A 20,136-nucleotide genomic window follows, 5' to 3' on the forward strand; every position below is an offset into this window, starting at 1 on the left:
ACTGGTATATCTACAAATTTTGGCCAAAAAAATAAGCAACTTTAAAATTAATACTACTTCTAGTTCTAATTGTTATATTGGATTTAAATCGAAAGAGAATAAATTAAATATTTGTAAAGTTGAAAATATTACTAAAAATGTACTTGTTATTAAATATTTTGATAAAATTGAACCATTTTTTGTTAAACCAATCAATAGTTTAACATTAGGTATAGCTGTAGTTGATAATTTATCTAGTATTTATAAAACAATAATTAATATTCAAGAAATAAAACTGAAAAAATATGTGATTTTTAATGACTCTGATAATGTAAAAATTGCTATCCCTATATTACATTCTAATAGTGAATTTTAATTTTATGTAATGACATTTTTAAAACTTAATATCTGTATTCTGTAAAAAATAATCTTTATTTTGTATGTAATTATACTTGTATTATCCAATGAATATTTTGATATAAGTTAATTATAATAAATATTTAAGAAACATATTGTTTTTATTTATTTTAGGTAGGAATTAATTAAAAAATAATGTCATCCTACTCTGTTGTTCATTTCCTCAATGAAAACTCTGTTGAAGCAGTTCCTAGTACCTGGATAAAGGCTAGTAAAAAGCCTGGTGTTAATTTATGTGCTTGGCCTCACAATAAAGCATGCATTATCAAGTACATTCAAACTAAATACATGCCAAATGAAATAGACTTTAAGTATTTCAAAGTACGAATACTAAAAAAAAATTCGGGTAAATTCTTTAAAACTGTAATTGCCGTGTTTTGATTTATTTTAATAACTAATTTTTCATTGAATAATCTTAAATAGGGTCACTAACAAACGCTAGAGATGTAGCAGACGATGCTAGGTATAGGTCGGACTTTACAAATACTGATGAAGATGATTTACTTAACATCAGCAATATTATTGATTCACCTACATCATCAACTTCATCTATGCCTATTTATGATGGTAAAATAAACATATGGTATAATAGTTGACTTTTTAAAATTATTTCATTTTGTATTCAGACGAAAAAGCTAATGATGATACAAGATCTCTCAACGACCAACACTTATTACCACTAAAAGACTCACCAAAAAAATTAATTAAACGCACAAAGTCTAAATTGGTACCAGGCTGGTCACCCAATAAACCACTATCCACAAATAAAGAACATGAAAGTAATATGTATTTTAAATATTTTGCATTTTTAAGTATGTATTTGAATTGACCTTATAATAATATTTACAATTAAATTCATATTTATATATAGATGCAAATTACAAATTAAATACATCAACTGATCGAATTAAGCTACATTCTAGTTCTTCCAAAAATCTAAGAGGTAATAATAATTAAATAAAAAATTATATTAATAAAATAACATCTACACATATTTATTTCAAAGATACCAAATATTGCATATTTTACAGATAAAAACAAAACCGTACGGCGACTTTCCTATTTCGATAAAGCAACACCCACTTCAGTAAAAAAAAATGAACAAACAATAATTGAGTTCTGTTTAATAATACTATATATATTTATATATATATAAGAATATCTCTGTTTATATAGTATTAGCTACACCAAAAAATTTATATTTTGAAAAGTTGGGTGTACAATGATATCTATATAGGACATAGGTTATGCATATCATCCAATATTATAATTACTATATTTTAGGTACCCCTATATTGAATCAAAGTAATAATATTTGTTTTGATGAATTGGAAGAAGCTTATTGTGATCATCATACTCTTGACACAAGTAATAACTATAAACATTATTATATTTATATATTATTTAGTTTTTGATGTTACTTATATCTGAACAACATTTACTCAGTTTATTCAATAGTATTAATACTGATGAATTATTTTTTTATAATTGCTTCATTTTTATTAATTAGTTATTAAAGCATGTAAAATCCAATTTAAAAATCAATCGTTTTAAATTGTGTAATATAAATTAATTTTTTGGATTAAGATTATTTAGGTATAATTTTGGTAATATTTAGATTATATAATTTGGTTGTATTACATGGTGTCTTTCAAATCAGATTTACAAATTCGCTATTTTGCATTTTCCAAAAAAAAATTGTTCAATTTTGTTTATTTATCTTCAGAATTAATAAATTAAATAAATAATATTGAATAGAATAAAAATGATCATATTTGTCAGGTCTCTGTGAGGCGCCCTGTATATTTTGTTAATTATAACTAATTGTTGATTACTTTTTAACAATGCCTATAATTATTATTATTTTTAGATAACCAACCAAATGGTTTAAAAATAAGTAATGTTGTAGAAGGTTTGTCAAGCTTCAATTCTAGTGGCACACAACCTGCAGGTAATATAATACACAATAATATTTCATAAATTACCTAAGTTAAATGTTTGCACAATCATATTATTCAAATATTTACTATACATTTATGTTTCATTATTATTTTATTATTCAGTAGATATTGAATTCCAAAGTTATGTGAACAAAAATATGGCTTTTTTGAAAATTGAATTAAAACAAATTCAAAGCAATCAATTGATTATTTTGGATCGTTTAGAGTCTTTACAGTTGCAATTGGAAGATCAGCCTCGGTCCTCTGCAGACAAAAATTTTCCAATCAATCAGTTAAATGAATGCCCATTACCAATAGACAACATTACCGACTTACAAATTTTTGAAGATAAAATTGCTGGTGATAACGAATTTAGAACATGTGTGGTAATAATAATTCGTAGTAATTAGAAAATTCAAGATATAATATATTCATCTAAAAAACAAAACAAATAATTTTTAGGTTAAAGAACTTACATATATTGGCGGGAAACATGTTAAGGCAATGGTGCGCAGAATAATGTCCAAACTATGTACAGATGAGTTGCTACAACATTATTCTTACAATGGAAAAAAAGGAAAAATTCCATTTTGTTCATTGAGCATTTGTAGTATTATATTTGGTAAGAATATACTTATTGATTATAATTCCATATTTTATACGCATGTAAAATATTTGCAATAAAGAGCTTTATATTATTTATAATTAATATATATTATTAAAAATATTCAACATATACTAATACATATGTTGGGTATTCTGTAATCTATTCAATATAATAGAAGTGTGATCCGGGCGATGACTGGTTTTTGTTATTTACTTTTTTGTCTAATTAAATATAATTTATAATATTGCTTTAAAATTTCAGTTGCTATAAAAAAACAGGGAAAATTTAAAAATGTATGCCAAGATGAAATAGAAGAAACCATAAAATATGTTTTGGTTCAAGCTCCATTTACTATCAAAAGACACCTGCTACAAAAGACTGCAGTCACAAAACAATAATTTTTTCTATTAAATCTTTTTATATGATTCAATATAATAAACAAATAAGTTAATGTTAATACAGTATTTTTAACTAATTTAGGTATTTATGATTACCTGATCATATATAATATATAGTCTATATTAGGATAATATAGTGTAGCTTAGTGTCTGGCCGTAGTCAGTAGTCACTGAATAGTGCTGGGAGATCACCGGGTTTTTAGTGACAAAGCTTTGTCCCATATACATATAAAATGTCTCACACCTACAGTTTCCTGCTTTACAGCCAATGGCCATAGTTGCCGCAGGCTTTACTTAATAAATAAATAATAATGTTGTGTATATGTTACCGGAAATGTTGACAATTTAGGAAATGACTACAATTCCTAGTAAATGTTGACAATTCCTAAAAGCGGAAGGCAATGTTATCACCGACTAGGAATTGTCATCATTTCCGTAGTTTATTAGGCAATGTTATCATTAGGGCCCGAAATTTGATGATCTAAAAATATATATAAAAAAATGCATAAAATGACATTTATTAATTTATTTTTTTTATAAAATGATATTAAAAATGTATATTTTACTGTAAAAATTAATAAATATTGTTTCGATACAAATGTATGTTGGAACTACAATACGTCTGAATATTCCAGATGTAGATCGTGCTCGTGGATCACCAAGAAATGTATTAGCGGTTGTAACAGAAGTTAAGGACGATTTATACAAGCTATGTGAGAAGTACACTAGTATTCTTATTAACGTTTTAATTATCTTCGTATACAAACTCATGCATTATAAAAATTTATTATTATTTTTATTAAATTGTAGGCACTGAAAGTGGATTTCTAAAACATATGTACACAAGATCAGAAATAAATCCTTGCAAACAAATTTATTGGATCTAAGTACTGTTTTAAAATCGGCAGGTCAAACAGAAAAACCATTATCACTTCGGGAGGCAGCTACTGTAAATAGTATTTCAGGGGCACAAGGATATACCCGATGTCAATGTAAGACAAAATGCAAGACGAACAGGTGTGCTTGCAGATCGGCATCTAGAATTTGTAATTCTAAATGTCATGGAAGTTTGCCATGTGAAAATAAAAATGAGTAACTACGTTGCAAATCATAAAAAATTTTTAAAAAGTTTAAATTACATAAATTAAAATGTTAAAAAAATTCTTGTTTATTTATTGATTATTTATTAAGGTGATACTAGATTAATTAATAATTATGTTTGATAAAAGTAATATTTAAATAAGTCAGATTAAATTTAAAAAATCTGGCATCTTTGCCTACTATCGTTAGGAAATGATAACATATACTAGGCGATGATATCATTTCCTTCCGATTTTAAGAATTGTCAACATTTACTAGGAATTATCATCATTTCCTAAATGTCAACATTTCCGGTAACATATATAAGGACGAAGATACATATTATTATTATATATGTTATATATATTAACATAAAAATATTTTTTTTCTCAATATTACATATGAGCATAATATATGATTTCTCCTGATAAAATAAATATCTAGCTAGTTTACCTATTTGTCCTTAATCTATATGGTAAATGGTAATTGGATTGTATGATCCATTGAAATTTGATGAATAAATTAAATAATAAATCATATTTCCAAAATATTACCATTTTCAATTTTTTGCATTACAATATCAAGGTTTAATAAATATATTAAAAGACAATAATTAACCTATTACAAAGGTTTGCTTAACATTTATTGATATAAGTTATAAACATTTAATCAACATTAATGGTCAATGTTCATAAAATATAAACATTTTTTTTCTGTTCAAATAATGTTTATACAGTGCTTAATAAACCTAAAAAAACATATACTAAATCAATATTTCATATTTATTAAATATTCTTGGTTAACTTAAAATGTTTAATAAACATTAAATAAATATAACTGTGCTGTGTGATTATTACTACTCAGAAAAGTGATGACAGACACAAAAATCATTGTAAAATCAATACATTCATCATTCCGTTCAGAATCTAAAAATATGAATTTGTATTATTCGTCAAAATTAACTTATAAAATCATATTTTATAGCTTTTATGAAGTAAAAATATCAGGTTAAATGAAACATGTGCAAGTTAAAAATGATAAATTAGAATCATTTTCTTAATCAAGTAGTCAAGTATCAACACACTAACTTGTGTTAACTTCGGGCATAAAATATGAACAATTCGTTTGTAATATAAAAAAAATCTTTAATAAATGAACAACAACGCAAAAGCTAAGTAAAAATAATAATCGGTTACGTTAAGCAGCCGTGTGGGGAACGCACAGAAGCAACTAGTTTTTTCTGGTGCGATGGGGTATCGGCCGACGGATGTCGTCCGCACTACGACGACGCTGACGCCCTCTTTCGGTGTATACATTTAATAATTGAGTGTTTTATAAGCAGTTTAAAATAGGAATTTGTCAAAATTGTCATAAAAAAAGGATGTTTTATAGTGTTTCTGAAGTATCAGCTTAAATGACAAATATGGATGTTAGTAATAGTAAATAAGAATCATTTACTTAATCTAATGTTCTAGGTTTCATGACACTAACTTGAGAATTCACTGTTTTATAAGCAGATAAAAATATGAATTTAAAATACGAGTAAAAATTGTCATTTAAAGCATGTTTTATAGTGTTTCTGAAGTATCAGCCTCAATGACAAATATGGATGTTAGTAATGGTAAATAAGAATCATTATCTTAATTTAATGGTCATAGTTTCATGACACTGACTTTTTGTCACACTACTATTAATTTAATATCAATTAAATTCAATACCCATTACGCACACGTTGCACAAAACCATTATTATTAGCAGTATCGTCTAGTACATTTTCAACGTGGGATGATGATATTTTGCATAGTGGTAGAAATGTGAATTAATGTCTCAGCATGTATTGAGTAACCTACTGGACTGCCATCTGAAAATAAAAAAAATTCAGTTAAATATGTATAATGGTTGGAGAATAACTTGAGAATACAGTGTTTTACAAGCAGTTCAAAGTATGACTTTGTAATATTTGTTTAAATTACCATGTAAAATCATGTTAAAATTATGATATTAAATCATTTTTTATTGTGTTTATGAAGTATGAGGTTTAACGTAATATTTGATTGTCAATTATGGAAAATTAGAATCATTTTCTTATAATCTTATGGTCAGGGTTTCATGACACTGACTTTTTGTCACACTACTATTAATTTAATATCAATTAAATTCAATACCCATTACACGCACGTTGCACAAAACCATTATTATTAGCAGTATCGTCTAGTACATTTTCAACGTAGGATGATGATATTTTGCATAGTGGTAGAAATGTGAATTTGTATTAAATATGTATAATGGTTGGAGAATAACTTGAGAATTCACTGTTTTATAAGCAGATAAATATATGAATTTAAAATACGAGTAAAAATTGTCATACAAAAGCATGTTTTATAGTGTTTCTGAAGTATCAGCTTAAATGACAAATATGGATGTTAGTAATGGTAAATAAGAATCATTTCCTTAATTTAATGGTCATAGTTTCATGACACTGACTTTTTGTCACACTACTATTAATTTAATATCAATTAAATTCAATACCCATTACACACACGTTGCACAAAACCATTATTATTAGAAGTATCGTCTAGTACATTTTCAACGTAGGATGATGATATTTTGCATAGTGGTAGAAATGTGAATTTTTGTCTCGACATGCCTTAAGTGATATTATATACAGCCATCTGAAAAAAATTGTCAGTTAAATATGTATAATGGTTGGAGAATAACTTGAGAATACAGTGTTTTATAAGCATTTTAAAGTATGCCTTTGTAATATTAGTCAAATTTATGATATCAAATCATTTTTTATTGTGTTTATGGAGTATCAGGTTTAACATAATATTTGAATGTCAATTATGGAAAATTAGAATCATTTTCTTATAATCTAATGGTCAGGGTTTCATGTCACTCACTTTTTGTCACACTACTATTAATTTAATATCAATTAAATTCAATACCCATTACGCACACGTTGCACAAAACCATTATTATTAGCAGTATCGTCTAGTACATTTTCAACGTGGGATGATGATATTTTGCATAGTGGTAGAAATGTGAATTAATGTCTCAGCATGTATTGAGTAACCTACTGGACTGCCATCTGAAAATAAAAAATATTCAGTTAAATATGTATAATGGTTGGAGAATAACTTGAGAATACAGTGTTTTACAAGCAGTTCAAAGTATGACTTTGTAATATTTGTTTAAATTACCATGTAAAATCATGTTAAAATTATGATATTAAATCATTTTTTATTGTGTTTATGAAGTATGAGGTTTAACGTAATATTTGATTGTCAATTATGGAAAATTAGAATCATTTTCTTATAATCTTATGGTCAGGGTTTCATGACACTGACTTTTTGTCACACTACTATTAATTTAATATCAATTAAATTCAATACCCATTACACGCACGTTGCACAAAACCATTATTATTAGCAGTATCGTCTAGTACATTTTCAACGTAGGATGATGATATTTTGCATAGTGGTAGAAATGTGAATTCATGTCCTAGCATGTATTGAGTAACCTACTGTACTGCCATCTGAAAATAAAAACTAGTCAGTTAAATATGTATAATGGTCGGAGAATAATTTGAGAATACAGTGTTTTATAAGCAGTTCAAAATATGACTTTGTAATATTAGTCAAAATTGTCATAAAAAAGCATGTTTTATAGTGTTTCTGAAGTATCAGCTTAAATGGCAAATATGGATGTTAGTAATGGTAAATAAGAATCATTTACTTAATCTAATGGTCTAGGTTTCATGACACTAACTTGAGAATTCACTGTTTTATAAGCAGATAAAAATATGAATTTAAAATACGAGTAAAAATTTTCATTTAAAGCATGTTTTATAGTGTTTCTGAAGTATCAGCCTCAATGACAAATATGAATATTAGTAATGGTAAATAAGAATCATTTTCTTAATTGAATGGTCATAGTTTCATGACACTGACTTTTTGTTACACTACTATTAATTTAATATCAATTAAATTCAATACCCATTACACACACGTTGCACAATACCATTATTATTAGCAGTATCGTCTAGTATATTTTCAACGTAGGATGATGATATTTTGCATAGTGGTAGAAATGTGAATTTTTGTCTCGGCATGCCTTGAGTGATTATATATACTGTTATCTGAAAAAAATTGTCAGTTAAATATGTATAATGGTTGGAGAATAACTTGAGAATACAGTGTTTTATAAGCATTTCAAAGTATGCCTTTGTAATATTAGTCAAATTTATGATATTTCACAGAATCCTTCAAAACAATTTACAGTTGAAACTTAAATACAAAAACGAATGTAAAACTGCAAAATGATATGAAATATAGACATAATATATAACAGGCGATAAGAAATAATAATTATGATAAGCCATAAAAGATAGTACCTACAGATATAACAGAATGTTTTGAAGAATATAAATGTATCTATTATAAGTGTAACTAATGAATACATTAGTACAACAACTGAAAATTTGCTCCTTTTCAATATGAAAAAAGTGGGTATCGCTCCGCTGTATAGTAGATATGGAGAGTAGGTCACTGGTCACTATAATGGATGTGTTAAATTTGAATGCAACGACGGGTAGCATTGTATACGAAAAACGATTCTGAACGGAGATGATTTGTCAGTCAATGATAATTAGTTAGATATATTATATTATTACCTATATTTAAATTGTAATATATCGTTATTTTACGAGATTTCGTAAAAAATTATATTTCATACGCACATAAAATGTTTTCTGTATTGACACCGGAATTTTTTTTTTATGGTTACATGAAGGAAAACTTATGGATAACCTAGTATTGGAGGTAAAGTCAATTTCAAGCTGTGTGAAACACAATGTACATAGAGTGCAGTTGGATATTTTTCTATTATACGCGCTTGGACACCTTTAAATTTGCTACTCATCGCTGCAGCCCCATCGTAGCCTTGTCCGCGTAAATAATTTATATTAATACCACATGAATTCAATGTTGTTAAAAGTACATCTGCTAAATTTTGACCCGAAGTTGATTCTACTGGTACAAATTTTAAAAAATTTTCAACTATTTTAAAATTGTTTACATCGATTGATTCAATATATCTTATACACAATGCGAATTGTTCAATAGAGGAAATATCAGACGTTTCGTCAGCGAGTATAGTAAACCATTTAGCGTTGTTAATTTTAGTTACAAGTTTTGTTAAAATTACTTCATCGCAAGCATCTATTATTTGGTTTTGAATGTTCCAACTAATATACGTTGAATTTTTTCCGCAAGTCATTAAATGTTGTTTTAAATTTGTGTCTCCTGAATCAATTCGTGCCCTAAGTAACGTTCGAAAATTACCTTCGTTGCATTCGGGCTCTTGATCTATATTAAACGTTCCGTAATCTCGATGTGCCCTAAGTGGTAGACATTGTCGTCCACACAAAATAATTGTTTTTATTATCGGTTTAAGTTTTTCTTGATTCTCTAAAGTCTGTTGGTGATGAAATTTGTCAATTTGTTTATCAACCGATAATATTTTTCCTAACATGACATCCATAAAATGGTCAGCTTTTAAATTAGCTTCTTTATGATAATTTAAACTTCCGTGTTTTTCGAATTTTTCTAAGCCTTTTTTCCAATTATTGTACCCCTTTTTAATAAACGTATGAAGTGATTGGTTTGAACTATAACCAGCCTCAGAAGGTGAAAATAATACGCAAAATTTACAAAAAGCACTATCTTCAATTTTTGAATATGTTAACCATTTGTATTTAGTTAACCATGGTATATTAAATTTTCTTTTTTGATTGCCAATTTGTTGATTAGGAAAATTATAGTTATTATCTGGGACCCACACATTTTGTAAAACTTGAATTTTTTGTTTATCATTGAGTTTTTTATTTACAAATAGTGATATATCGAAAGAAGACAAATTTTCATAATTACCAACAATATCAGATGTTGACTGTGACGGTGAAGCAAAAAGTTTTTGAGGACTGGGCGGTTCATTGATAGTTGAAATTTTTGGTTTAATACTAACATACTTAAGAAGAGTACTACTAGTACCAACTTCAGGTTTCTTTCGTTTTTGACTCATTTTAACTCGGCTTTTTTTTTTACTCATACGCACATTCGATACAGGCACACAGCTATCACAAAGAAAAAATCGAACAGACTGAATTATCTTAACGAGATTTTCATGCCACAGACAGTCGAAAGTCATAATTATCATTGTCATCGTAGTTAACAATCAAAGTCGACCATACGTAACCGTTATAGTATCTATAAATCTAAAAATAATTTTCAACGAAATAAAAATCGACGATAGCCACCATAGAGTATATTGATTGTCACAAACCTTATCGCGTAGTATTGAACTATTATGTATATATTATATGTGTATCTAACATAATAACAAAATTTTAAAATAAAACATTATCATTTATCATTGTTATACTATATTTTCTATAATAATGTGTAATTTAATATTGATTTATTATTGAAAAAATATTTTTTGGGGGGGGCTTAAGCCCCAAAGCCCCCCCTTGGGTGCGCCACTGACTATGTCTATATTTGTTTGTCACTCCCCACAAAAAAAAGTTTTAAGTGTACTAAGAAAGTGTAGGTGCTAGAATACTTCCCTGGGGGACGCCTGCTTTTATGTAATGGATTTGTGAGAGTTTGTCCTCACAACGAACAACGAAGGACCGGTTTTGTAGGAAAGATTTTATTATTAACAACAGGGGGGCTGGTAAAAATCGTATTTTGTACAGGAGGCCTTCGTGCCAGACGCGGTCAAACGCCTGGGCTACATCGAGAAAGACACCTGTGGAGTACTGTTTATTTTCGAGAGCTTGTAAAATTATGTCGATGATTCTGTGGACTTGGTGGAGTGACGAATGTTTATTTTTGAAATCGAATTAAGTGTGGGGGACTATATTTTGGCTTGTTAATATAGGGTTTAATCGCTTTAGTATAATATTTTCTAGGATTTTTGAGAAAGAAGGTAAAATGCTGATAGGTCGATATGAAGAAGGTAGGTCAGGAGGTTTATCAGGTTTTGGAATTAGAATAATTATGGAGTGTTTCCATGAGTGAGGAATATGTGAGAGACGAAGAATTGAGTTAAAGATGAAGGTTAAGAGAAGAATGGCTTTCTTGGGCAATTGTTTTATTATTCGATTTGTTATTAGGTCATGACCTGGTGATTTATTGTTTAATAATTTATTGATAATAAATTGAATTTCGCTTGGGGGGGGGTATGTTTTGTGGGTAAGGACATAGGCAGGCAGTTGGTTATAGATTTTTCAATATAGGATGTGTGATCAATGTTGTTTACATCGGGGTGAGGAGTGAAATTATTTTCTAGAAGAGAGGCAAACAGGTTTAATTTTTCTAAGTTGGTCTTGGCAAGGGATCTGTCAGGATATCTAATTGGTGCTATTGAATTTTTTTTATTTAGAATTCTTTTAGTTGCTTTCCAAATAGAATTGTTTGAGTTGGTTAAGGACTGTATATATTGTTGGTACGTTTCTGTGTTGTGGATACGTAGAAGGTTTTTAAGGGAGCACGCAATGTTGTTATAGCGACTTTTGTCACTTGGGAGGTGAGTATGCTGCCAGCGGTTTTTGGCTCGACGTTTTTCAACAAGCAGTTTTGAGAGGTGTTCAGGGAGAAAATTTTTGTTGGGATTGGGGGGCAAGGAAGTTGATGAGTCAAGGGCAGCCTTTTTTATTAACGTGGTGAGGGTCGAGACGGCTGAGTCTATCTCTTCGGTAGATTTTAAAGAAATGTTTAGAGATATATTGTTTTCAACTATGTGGGAGAATTGTTTCCAATTGGTTTTCCCTGGGGTAAGAGTGGGGAATTTTTTCAATGAGACCAATTGATTATTTAATGTTAATAGGATAGGATCAGACGAAAGGTCTGCAAGGTTGGCTATATTATAGTTGATAAGATTTGGGAGAGTATGAATGAAAAAGTCGAGAATGTCGGGGACTCTGTTGGAATGTGATGGCCAATAGGTTGGATCAGGAGGAGAGAAGTATTTTAGATTATTTGAAAGTAGTGATCTGTGAAGTGAAAGACCTCTGGTATTGGTTACTCTAGATCCCCATAGATGATGTTTGGAATTGAAGTCACCTCCGGATAAAAATGTGCTACCGAGGGACTTGAAGTACTGAGTGAAGTCATTGTCAGTTATTTTAATTTAGCGTGTCCCGGTGGACAGTGTATAGAGGAAATTGTAGTGGGAACATGGTTTAGTGAAATTGCTATATTTGTAGCTTGAAGGGATGTAGTTTGGAATTGTGGAAGTACAGCATGACTAATGTTAGATTTTATTATTAATGCAAAACCAGCATCCGCAGTTCCATCAGGGTGATCACAGTGTTATATTAAATAGCCGGAAATATGTAAGTTTGAGTGTGTGGTGAGGTGGGATTCACTAATTCGGAGTATATCTATGTTATTTACAGTAAGAAATGCTTTTAATTCATTTTTTTGTTGCAATAGGCCGTTTGCATTCCAAAGAAGTATGGATATTGGGTGAAGGATTGTTTCGTGATTATTTATCATCTTTAGGAATAATAAGTTTATTGATAACAGTTGTTATTAGAGAGATTAGAGGACAGATTAGGTTTTTTAGTTCTTCGAGAAAAGATGACAGTTTTAGAGATATATCTGGATTGTTGGGGGATGTAAAATTGGTTTGATTGTTTGTGTTATCAGTGTTGGCTTGGGCATACGTTTTGGGGAGGTTTGAAGTTGAAATTGAAGTAGCGTTTACAGATTTTGGGGGAATATTATTTGGTTTAGGGTTAAAGTTTTTTTTTGATTGTTGAGTGGATTGAAATTTCTTGTGGACTGGGCATCCCCGGTAGTTCGCAGGGTGGTTACCACTGCAATGAGCACATTTTGCTGGAAGACTCTGGGATTTTTGGCATGAGGTGGACAGGTGGTTGTCTCCGCAACGGACGCATTTTGGGGGATGGTTGCAATAGAATTTGGTGTGTCTAAACTCTTGACAACGGAGACATTGTATTGTTGATTTGTTGACACGAGGTTCTTCGATTTTTATTTTTGTGTAGTACAAAAAACTGATTTAAAATATGTCTTTATTGTTGATGGCTGGCTCCGAGTCAATGAAGAAAAGCGGCAGAGGAAGTTTTGTATTTCGTTGGAGAACATTGGTGATATTTCTGGTTGTATGACCGCGGGCAAGTAATTCATTTTTAATTGTTTCTATTGGTGTAGTGTGATGGAGATTTCTCAGTATTACACGATACGCCCTGTCTTGTTTCAGTTGGTATGTGTGGAAATCTGCTTTGCAATCTTGCAGAAATTTGATAACCGAGCGGTACGAGTTTGCTGAAGTAGTGGAGAGCTTTATGCCATTAGTTGAGCTTTTGCATGAGAAATGTTCACCTTGGGTTAACTTTTTGATGGAGTCACAGAAAGCATTGAAGTCATTAACTATGTGAATGAATATTGGTGGAGGTGGCTTGATAACTGGTGTGGTTGTTTCGGGTTCTAAATCCATCTCGGTAGATTGGTTGTCGTTTTGTTTTTCCGAGGGCTCGGTGTAATTTAAAAACAGGGAGAATCGATTTGATGAAACAAATGTTTTACTTTGTTGTGTAGGAGAGCTAGGTGAGTGGGGCAGCGAGTGTTTACCATTTTTACTATTTTTATTTTTTTTAACATTGAACCCGTCGGTTTGGTCGGGAATTTGTTGAGAAGTTTCATTATTATTTAGCACACTCTGTAGACGAGCTTTTTGTATTATTAATGGTGGGACGGTTTTAGGTTTAGTTACGTTCATAGTATAATAAACATCGCTCCCGAAGTCCCGAATTAGCACAATCGACGGCCGGCCGCCGACTGCGAGTAATGGACGTGACTTAAACGTCGCGTGCATGCGGATCACGAAAACACCTAACAGCGCGTTCTCTTGGTCGTTACACGCGTACACGTTTTGGTATCACGTCCTCTTAAAGCTGGAAGAAGAAGAAGTTATTCCAAAAGTTAGTTTTATTTGTTACACCCTGTATATTACTTATTTTTATGTATATTACTGAATAGACGTAGCAAACTAGCATACATAGCTAACGTTTGACGTCGTTAACTTATTACTTTATTCTTAGCTAAGCGGTCATGTTCCAATTTGACTCGAAAACGTATAAATTCATTGCGTCCATTTTCACCCCCACCCTGGATCAGTTCCATCCTTCGAATTATGCCCCTTTGTAGTAACAAAAATTGCCACATGGCAGAGCTGCAGGTAAACGAGAAGGCACGACGATCATCATGCACGCCATACGTAAACACTATTTTCTGGGCATTTCAAGCGTCCACACTCCACACTCGAGCATTATACACATACCGGATCACGTGTCATCGTTTATATATGCTACTGTGTCCACTGTCCAGTCTGCACGTTTAATAACTGCTACTGGTTTTCGTGAGTATTATATCTTTATTTTATATCTGTTTATTAAAATTATTTATCTTTATTATAATTATTGTATTGTTTACTTATTATCTGAAAATCGGCTTATATAATGTAATTATAAAAAGGAATACAGGCGGTTGTAGTTCGATACAATACGACCGATACCGAGGAGGCGAAGAATTTCTTTTATTAAATCTAAATTCTTAACGTTTCTCCGTAAGACGGGTCTATAACAATGTTATTCGACTCCTTGGTCGGTGTTGTCATCTCCTATAAGTACAACTGTACAAAAATGTTTTTTCTCGATAGCACGATTTATTCAGATAATAATTTATAGTAAGAATAACGTTAGCAATAAAGTTTCTACCTTCTTAAAACCATTGAGACCAGAAGAGATCAAGCAATTTTATAAAAATGTATTGTAGGTATTGTAAAAGTGATTATAGGGTTTATTATACATTTATACGTAGATATAAAAATATTTAGACTTCACATACTAAGCCAACGACCCTGAACATAATATTCATTCTACCAATTTACTTATTTTAAAATTGGAATTTTTTTTTTTTAAATTGTTTTATTTAATAAATATTAACGTTTATTATAATCTTTTCGATAACAATACAAGTATTATATATATTGTTTAATATTGTATTTTTATTACTGATATATTGTGTTTAACATATGATATCAATGATTATTTAATTTAAAATTATGAGTAATGAAATTTGAAGTGGTGTCACTGGACACTCCCTTACTCAAGTCCACAAGTTCTGTAATTTTACTTTAATTCTTCAAAATTTACTTATTGTATTAAATGTATACAGATTGTAAATATTCATTTTAAAAGAAAAAAAGAAAAAAAAAAGATAAACAGATTATGTGAGTTAATTTTGCTTATGTATTTGTAACTTTCAGTACTTTCATATTGTCTCGGGTAGTCGGGTCGAAATGTCTCCACAATCTACCCCTGAGTTGAGTTTTTAATTTTTGCTGAAAGCTATAACAATAAAAAATAAAATAAAATAACAATATAAATAATATAATATATTAAAAAATATTTTTTAAATTACAAAAACATCGCTATTTTCATAATCGATTTCGTTGAAATTTAAAATTAGTTTAAAAAATTGTGTAAATGTATTTCTTAATTAAATATAATAAATTATAATAATATTATATACACAATAATGTAATATTGTATCATCAGTAGGGCTATTTGTATTTCAATGTCATATTTGTTATATTTAATTCTAGAACAACAACAAATAATTCTATTTTTAGGTAATTGGTATTGACAAAAAATATAGTTTGTGAGTATAAAAGGAATGCTCATACGTGTTTCAGAGGGGAGTATTGTGAATTAACACAAACAGTAACATTTAGTACGTTGATCGTTAGCGGTTAACAAATTAAGACGTTTGTCCTATTATTGCGTCTTGCACATATTACTAACGTAATATTTCACACGCATTTAATTATTAAATTAAATTCTAATCATCCGCGTATCTTACCTAATAATTTTATTAAATTATTAACGTCATTGTTTGACGAAAACAATAACGAAAAAAATCTATACATTTTTTAAGTATTTGTTATAAACCGTAGACCGCGGTTCACAGTTTGGGAACCGCTGTTCTATAGGTATTTAACATAATATTAACAGGGCCGTCTTTAACCTTTTTGAGACCCTGGGCAGTGGTAAAATGGGGCCCTTACAACTTGGGCAGAACAATATTTCATTAAAACAGGTAAATAGCAAGGTGAAAGAAAAGAAAAAGTCTAGATTAACTGTAAATTATTATTATTATTTTTTTTTAATTTCACATTAAATATCAGGTTGTAAACATAAATTTAAAAATAATTATAAAATAACCCGGAAATGTTGAACATTCTATTTTTATTGAAAAAATACCTTTCTAGATTTAAGATTGGCAAAATCGTCAATTACTTCTTTGAAGTCTATGTTTTTGAACATATCACATTCTATTGACATCAACGACAAACTGTTCAATCTTTCTTGTAGCATTGTACTTCTTAATTCATTTTTAATTCGCTTCAATTTGGAAAAAGAGCGTTCTCCACTGCAGTTAGTTACCATCATGCTTAAAAATATTCTCAATGCAATTTCTACATTTGGAAATGTGTCTTCAATTTTATTTTCTTTCAAAAGATGATATATACCTAATATATTATCAGTTTCTTCATTTTCACTAACATGCTCCAAGTATTCTTTTAAATGTAAACATTCCATTTCCAACTCTGCCTCATTAACATCTTCGTAATAGATTTTTGCGAATTCTTTGCAACATTGTCTCAACGCTGTAGAACTCAGAGTTTTCAAGCTGAAAAACAAACCAAACCGCTGATTAATATCCTTGTACAAACTTAACCGCTGTTTTAGATGCACACTCAGGGTATCAATTATTGGAAAAAAAGTTTCTACTTTAAATTTATCTTTTCCATACAGTTGAACAGATGATCCAGAGCCATCAAAAAAACTCTGGCGTGAGCTTTTAACTCTTTTTCTTTGAGATAGATCCTTGTAATCAGATTCCGGATTTTTTTCTTTGGCGGACGATTCGAAGTCATCAAATTTATCTCTGAGGTTATTAATAAAATCATCAAGTGAAGTTAACAAATTAGTTGCAATGTCTAGTGTTATTGTTTTTTTCTGAAGATTATTGCTTGTTTTGTCTATTCTTTCCAATATGCAACTCCAAATTTCGGTTAGTATCATAAATTCTAGGTTTATAATTTTTCTGGATACACTAAAGGCTTCGTCTCTTGTTTCTCGTGGCTGTTCAGAATCCTTTGTGATAGACATCAAAGCTTCAATAATTTGTTTATGGCCGTTATGCAGGGCGCTTACTGCATCAGCCCTCGCAGACCATCTTGTTTGTGAAAGACTTTTCACAACTTTTTTTGAATCTAAATGTTCTATTAATTTATTCCATCGATACGTAGAGCCCGAAAAAAAATTATAAAGTTTCTGAATAATATCAAAAAACTTTGTTGCCTCTAATACACCCAGCGGCATGGACACCTACCAAGTTTAGTGAATGTCCCACACATGGTACAAAGGTTGCAAATTCACATTTATCCTTGATTCTTGCTTGTAAACCTGAATACTTCCCCGACATATTTGACGCATTGTCGTAGCTTTGGCCTCTACAATCTTTGATGGGAATACCATGACTATCTAAAAAACTTAATATTATTTCCGCCAAATACTCAGATTTATGCTCTTTGATGGGTATAAATTTCAGAAATCTTTCAACGGGGACACAATTTTTTACGTAACGAATTATAAAAGTTAACTGGTCAACATGAGATAGATCGGGCGTACTGTCAACGCTAATGGAAAAATATTTTGCTAATTTAACTTCATTTACAATTTCTTTTAGAACCTGTTTTCCCATTACATTAATAAACTCGTTACAGATATTTGCAGATAAATAAGAAATATTTCCTTTTCCTGGATTACCAAATGTTTTTAAGTGATTTGCAAGTAATGGATCAAATTCACTTAATAATTCCATACATCCCAAATAATTTCCATTATTGGGAGATCCTACGATTTCATTGTCACCGCGAAATGGAAGTCCTCTCGACGCCAAAAATTTGATAACAGCTACAATTCGTTCAAGTACATTTCTCCAGTAATTCACTTCTTTTTTACGTTGAGATAATAAATCTGTATCTACTCTACCAACCGCTTTACTTCGTGCCAGATAAGTCATCATAGATTGACCATGTGCTGAGCTATTTTCATGTGATAAAATTATACTATTAATGTGCTTCCAATCATTACATCCACTTTGAGAGCATAGGCTTGTATCAGAAGGGTTAAATAAGCAACATGAAAAACAAAATACTCATTTTTTTGAAGGCGAATACAACAACCATTTTCTTTCAACACTTTCATTGTTTTTTAATTTACGAATAAATAATGCTTTATTGAAATACCTAGTTATTGATTTATTACTATTTGTTTCTTTGTAGGTTCTAGATGACTCGGAAAAGTCATAATCTTTATTTTGAAAATACGCAGGTCCTTTACAAATCAATATTTTACGATTTGCCTCCGTCAAATTTTCGTTAAAATAATCAGCGAGGTCGTGTGATATAATATGTTCTGGGGCGGAAAACTGTTGTGGTTCAACTGACACAATTATTTTTGTTGGCGAAGTCAACGAAGTTGTTGCTTTTTCGCCATAGGGACGGTCGCATTTTGCATTATCTGATTCAAGTGGAGGATTTGTTAATTTATGGCTACTTACAGAAGTTTCTTCTTTCGTCAAATATGATTCTAATTTTGGCAATTTGTCAATAAGTTTTTTCTGATGGGCGGCTTTTTTCCTTTTTTCAGATCCACTAGGATATAATCGTTTTGACATTTTATATTTCGATTCAGTATTTATAATGTTCTTTAACCAATAATACACGGAGCACACGCGCGCACGGCAGTTATTCAACGACTAGATTAAGTAGATTAGATGTTGACTTGTTAACAATCGAAGAGATACGCGTGCCCCGACGGACGACAATATAAATTATTAATAAATGATTTGTTTTTGTATTAGTAACTAACAACTTTCGTTATCTAATTCATTCTTATTGACCCGACGTCCCAATAGGTCGTATCTTGTATCTGATTGTTTGTATATATATATATCTAGAGATTATGCGCATGTACCGTGCTTTCGGACGACTAACCCGCATCAATAATTGTATTATTATTGTTATTAATATTATTATTATTATTATATCTTTTAGCGATTATCCTATGATTTTTCTTTAAATAAGTTTATTAACTATCGGTAATAAAATATATCGATTATCGGTTGGTGATCTGGCAGAAGCTAGGGCCGCTAGGGGGCCCTATTGACCGTGGGGCCCTGGGCACGTGCCCAAAGTGCCCAATGGGAAAGATTTGCCTGAATATTAATACATATTAATGAATTGTTTTTGTTGATATACTGTTTTTACTTATTTATTTTAAATAAGCACTTTTTTCAGTAGTAAGTAAATGTATTAAATAGATTTATGTCTCTGAAGTAAATTGTCTAAAGTTTAATATTTTTTTTAATCAAGCCTTATATATAAGCCTTATAATAGACTTTTATAACAATGTTTGCCATACATACCTCTGTGAACAAAAGTTATGACTACTCTTATTCATCTGGAAGAACGCCAGAGTAATGCATCAGTGGAAAGTTGGTTTAATTTTGTGAAAAATCATATTTTAGCAGGCAAAACTGTGGTAGGCTTA

The 20,136-nt window shown here is 30.1% G+C and overlaps 3 protein-coding genes and 1 pseudogene across 3 annotated transcripts; 2 read left to right on the top strand and 2 right to left on the bottom strand.

The window, feature by feature from the left end:
- Positions 1–1,683: 1,683 nt before the first annotated feature.
- On the top strand, positions 1,684–3,341 carry LOC132923803 (uncharacterized). The gene is made up of 5 exons (XM_060987775.1): positions 1,684–1,764; positions 2,267–2,347; positions 2,463–2,722; positions 2,799–2,958; positions 3,205–3,341. The coding sequence occupies exons 3-5, from the start codon at positions 2,495–2,497 to the stop codon at positions 3,339–3,341; spliced, it is 525 nt and encodes a 174-aa protein (XP_060843758.1). The 5' UTR covers positions 1,684–1,764; positions 2,267–2,347; positions 2,463–2,494.
- A 598-nt stretch (positions 3,342–3,939) lies between these two features.
- LOC132923807 (uncharacterized) lies at positions 3,940–4,642 on the top strand (annotated as a pseudogene).
- A 4,579-nt stretch (positions 4,643–9,221) lies between these two features.
- LOC132924763 (zinc finger MYM-type protein 1-like) lies at positions 9,222–10,505 on the bottom strand. The gene is made up of 2 exons (XM_060989210.1): positions 10,355–10,505; positions 9,222–10,276 (listed from the first exon to the last, which is right to left on the bottom strand). The coding sequence occupies exons 1-2, from the start codon at positions 10,503–10,505 to the stop codon at positions 9,222–9,224; spliced, it is 1,206 nt and encodes a 401-aa protein (XP_060845193.1).
- A 5,253-nt stretch (positions 10,506–15,758) lies between these two features.
- LOC132924764 (zinc finger MYM-type protein 1-like) lies at positions 15,759–18,604 on the bottom strand. The gene is made up of 4 exons (XM_060989211.1): positions 17,912–18,604; positions 17,046–17,853; positions 16,777–16,991; positions 15,759–15,854 (listed from the first exon to the last, which is right to left on the bottom strand). The coding sequence occupies exons 1-4, from the start codon at positions 18,602–18,604 to the stop codon at positions 15,759–15,761; spliced, it is 1,812 nt and encodes a 603-aa protein (XP_060845194.1).
- Between the last annotated feature and the right edge of the window lie 1,532 nt (positions 18,605–20,136).

Source organism: Rhopalosiphum padi, chromosome 3 (assembly GCF_020882245.1).
Source record: "Rhopalosiphum padi isolate XX-2018 chromosome 3, ASM2088224v1, whole genome shotgun sequence".
Taxonomy (NCBI): domain Eukaryota; kingdom Metazoa; phylum Arthropoda; class Insecta; order Hemiptera; family Aphididae; genus Rhopalosiphum; species Rhopalosiphum padi.